This window comes from Limanda limanda, chromosome 14 (genome assembly GCF_963576545.1).
Source record: "Limanda limanda chromosome 14, fLimLim1.1, whole genome shotgun sequence".
NCBI classification, from domain to species: Eukaryota; Metazoa; Chordata; class Actinopteri; order Pleuronectiformes; family Pleuronectidae; genus Limanda; species Limanda limanda.
The window spans coordinates 26,616,311-26,620,272 of NC_083649.1; the positions used below are offsets into that span (position 1 = coordinate 26,616,311).

Genomic DNA, 3,962 nt, shown 5'->3' on the forward strand with positions numbered 1-3,962 from the left:
CTGAAGAAGAAGAGAAGGACAGAAAGAATCTTTATGATGCCGAGGTCTTTCCTTGTTAAAAAGAAACGTGGAACATGTGGAGCATGGCAATGGAAAGAGCCAGAACAGCATGGGTGGAAAGAAGACAGAATGGAAGGTAAGAATTTCAAGAACTTTTAGTCTATTTTAAGCTGTCAAAGGAAAGCAGTAACATACGTGGTGGGTCAACCCTGTTAGTGTGTATTATTTATTTAACCTGATATTTACTAAATGTACTAATGAACAAATGTTTTATTCCGTTGCAGTGAGTCAAAACATTAATGAGCAGATAGCCTGCAATTCTGGCCCCCAACATCCTTCCACTTTGCCTCAGTCAGTAGCCACTTTAGGGATAGCAACAAGAATGATCCTGCCAGTGCCTTTGGCAGGATCAGGAGGGTCAGGGGCTGACGCCAGGCTGGACTGGTCCACACTAATGCTTCCGGGCCCTTTCTTCCATCACAGTATACTGCCACCCGGCAGCAGTGCAAAGGTAAGGTCACACTTTTTTTTTCAAGTATTATCAATATTACCCTTAAATATTGTCATGTTTTCCCTTGAAAAGCTTACAGAACAGAGCAAATAAAGGACATAGGATTCAAATAGGTTTTAGGTCTCATGCACACTTGGTACTTAAGATCTGACATTTGAGACTTGCGATTTTACTATAGAATGTAAAATAAAAATGTTCTCCAATGATACTGCTGAGGAGAAATTGATCGACCCAATTAACGTTCATGTTTAAATATGAGGAACTGATGGAATTCCTCCCTTTTTTTTAAATGACATGGAGGGGAGCCAACTCATTTTAAAACAATCTTAGATCCTACAATTGTTCCTTACATTAGAAAAAGTGCTGTTGTCATTCTTGTCTTCAAGAAAATTGAATGAATGACTTTACACACATCAGAGGTGATAAAATCATTTGAAAATTTTGTTTTCTTTGTTGCCTTTGATATATTATAATTCTAGATTAGTGTTGGCTTGTAGACAGAACACAGATAATGCTGTTAACAGCATTATATATTACATATTATTACAGGTACTCGATATCTGATTTTAAAATATATGCCTGTGAGCAGCAGCTGTGAAAACTGCAAGGAGTTGGAGGGTGTAACAGCTCAAAATCATTCTAGACAAATTCAGAATCAGAGAGATTTGGCATGGAGATGTATGATAAATGGGAGAGAGATGATGCAATTAACTTTATGAAGGAGGCACAGAATCTCTGCTTTGTTTTATGTTTTGGCAGCACAGAAGGATTTGAGCAACTTCACACGTGTGTTGTAGTTTGTTTGTTTTTTGAAAAGTAAATTAAGTCATAAATGAATTAACCTGGAGGCAATTGTGATGATGCAGTCAGTATAACTTTAGTTGATTCAAATAGGAAAAAAGATTAATAATAATGGAAACACAATTTTATTTAATCAAACACTGTTAACAAGTTGACATGTTAAATGTGAGGCAGCACATTTTATTTACGAAATACCATATTAGACTCAGATTATATATATTAGAGAAACTTATTAATTTTAGTGATATTTACTTGTAGGCAAGTTCAATGCACTACAAGTCAAATTACCTTTATTCAAAATGCAGTGTTTCATTCCACCCTACCTTCTGTCAGAGCAGGCTACACAGCTGATCAGATTTAGAATTTTGGTTGTCAGCTCATTTGTATTAAAGTTCAGAAATACCTGCTGAGTGAAATTAGTGTGCCTTAACCTCCTGAAGCCAGTGTTCTCATCATCATAAAGAGGATTACTAACATCTGCAATTGGTCTTCTCATTTTGCCAGTGCACAATAATGTAGCTTGGTAGGATGGCTCTGGTTCCATCTAGTATTCATTAAGTTTTTATCTCTCTCTATCAGCCCCATCCTCGTCCTTCCCAAAGCTCAGGCGACTTTGTGTGCTCATTGTGCCACAAGATATTCCCTCTCCAGCGCATGTTAACCCGCCACCTCAAGTGCCACAGCTTGGTGAAGAAACATCCTTGTCGATTCTGTGGCAAAGGATTCAACGATACCTTTGACCTCAAAAGGCATATGAGAACACACACAGGTCAGTAATCAGCATTATACACACACATACACACATACAGAAATTCAGAGGATATTATATTGACTTATATCAACATCCTGTTTTACAGCTTAAAATGTAATGGTTTATGTTATGGGGACCTGCTTTTTTTCACCATAAAGATGGCCCCTATAATATGACTGTAAATAGATTTAGACACAGGTGAATTTGGAACTACAGTGAAAAATCTTTGAGAAATTTGTCACCGAACTGCAAAACCACTCTGAAGTGCATCCCTACAAATATGCCAAGAGAAAAAATGCTTTTGTTATCCACTGCTGCAGGTATTCGTCCCTACAAGTGTGAGTTGTGTGAGAAAGCCTTCACTCAGCGCTGCTCTCTGGAGTCCCATATGAGGAAGATTCACAGCGTTCATCAACAGTATGCCTATCGCCAGAGACGCTCCAAGATTTTTGTATGTGAGGATTGTGGTTACACCTCAAGCCGCCCTGATGAGTATTTCCTTCATGTGAGACAATGCCACCCTGGTAGTCCCGCCCTACGCAGGTACTACCGCCGCCAGTCCCATGACAACAGCAGCTTTGCATCAACAGACTGTAAACTCAGTCCCTATTTGCTGTACTCAACCCCTGCATACTACATGTAGGGTTCATTATGCTTATGATTTTAAATTTGATTGTACTGAAGCTGAACCACAAGCCATCAATAATACCTGTTTTTTAGTTGAAAGTTTTCAAGACGTGTCCATGACTATAATAAAAAGAAAGGATAAAAAAGTATTGTTAATGTTTTTATTCCATCATAACATAAAACATATTTTTCAATGTTATATGTATTTTAATAAAAAAATGCAATTATGCAGACTTAAAATGATACCAAATGTCAGCAATTTAAAAAACCCTGTCCCCTGTTTGACCAATATCCTCCACCTGCAGAACTGGAGGGCCCCTGCGCCCCCTCCGTTTTAGGCGTACACATCCGCAAACCCCCCGCTTTTTAGACTTTTGCATTCGCAAGTCCCACAACCACCAATTTAGACCGATGCATTTGCAAGTTCCAGACCTAAACCATAGGTGAAAATGGCTGAAATGAATAAAATAAATAACTATTTTTAAAACCACATAGAACCAGTTGCAGCTTTTCAATATGGGTGGCTGGGGAGCCGCCCCCTCCAACATCCTGAGTCAAAGAAGTCTATATAAACATGTTAAACATAATTTAATTTGATAATAATAGTTTACTTGTACAATGGACCTTGTTGACAGTAAGCACCTGCGAGCATATCAAGTTATATTTGGTTAATTTCTGGCTAAATACATGTACTTCCAGGTGTGGGGCGTCGGCCAAACAAGAGTTTATGTGGGTTCTTAAAGTTTTGGCTACCACAGGACCTGTGTAGTGTAGTAAATGGTTTAGCATAAAGCTTAAAAATCTGTATATATATATATCGGGGGAAAGGTTCACCACCTCTCTCCTAGGAATAGCACAGAAACACTATCCTAAACCTTAGAATCCGAACCAGCAGAAGCACCAGATTTATATTTATGGAGTGGTCAAAAAGTTTAGGGTGACAATTGAATGCCAAATGGGTTCACCACATATATCCAGAATAAACGGGGACGGGAGGCTGATGATTCCAGAAACATGATCCTTTGCACAGGATCAATTTCTACGACCAGGCAATCAGGTTTCTTGACTCGTAGTAAAACATCCAACTACCCTCAGCATATCTGTTTACATGCTTGTTTGCATTTGTTTTCTCTTTCCTCACTCACTCTTTGAAAATCTGCAATAACTTATACTTACAGATTCCATACAGTTTAAAATTGTCATTACATTTGAATCCTCAAATGCCACACTGCACTTTTATTAATGTATTGTATTTGACTTTGTTTTATATTT

General features: G+C 38.1%; 1 protein-coding gene across 1 annotated transcript; it reads left to right on the top strand.

Moving 5' to 3' along the window:
- Positions 1 to 2,751, top strand: zgc:171929 (uncharacterized protein LOC100124596 homolog). Its single transcript, XM_061086578.1, has 4 exons — positions 1 to 136; positions 285 to 511; positions 1,892 to 2,081; positions 2,384 to 2,751. Exons 1-4 carry the CDS (start codon positions 34 to 36, stop codon positions 2,704 to 2,706), a joined length of 843 nt encoding a protein of 280 aa, XP_060942561.1. The 5' UTR covers positions 1 to 33; the 3' UTR covers positions 2,707 to 2,751.
- Positions 2,752 to 3,962: the final 1,211 nt, after the last annotated feature.

Excerpts from the sequence above, each read along its gene's own strand:
- zgc:171929 (XM_061086578.1), top strand. The coding sequence starts at position 34 with ATGATGCCGAGGTCTTTCCTTGTTAAAAAGAAACGTGGAACATGTGGA. Across the intron at positions 137-284 it reads GAAAGAAGACAGAATGGAAG|TGAGTCAAAACATTAATGAG; the intron begins GTAAGAATTTCA and ends ATTCCGTTGCAG. Across the intron at positions 2,082-2,383 it reads GCATATGAGAACACACACAG|GTATTCGTCCCTACAAGTGT; the intron begins GTCAGTAATCAG and ends CCACTGCTGCAG.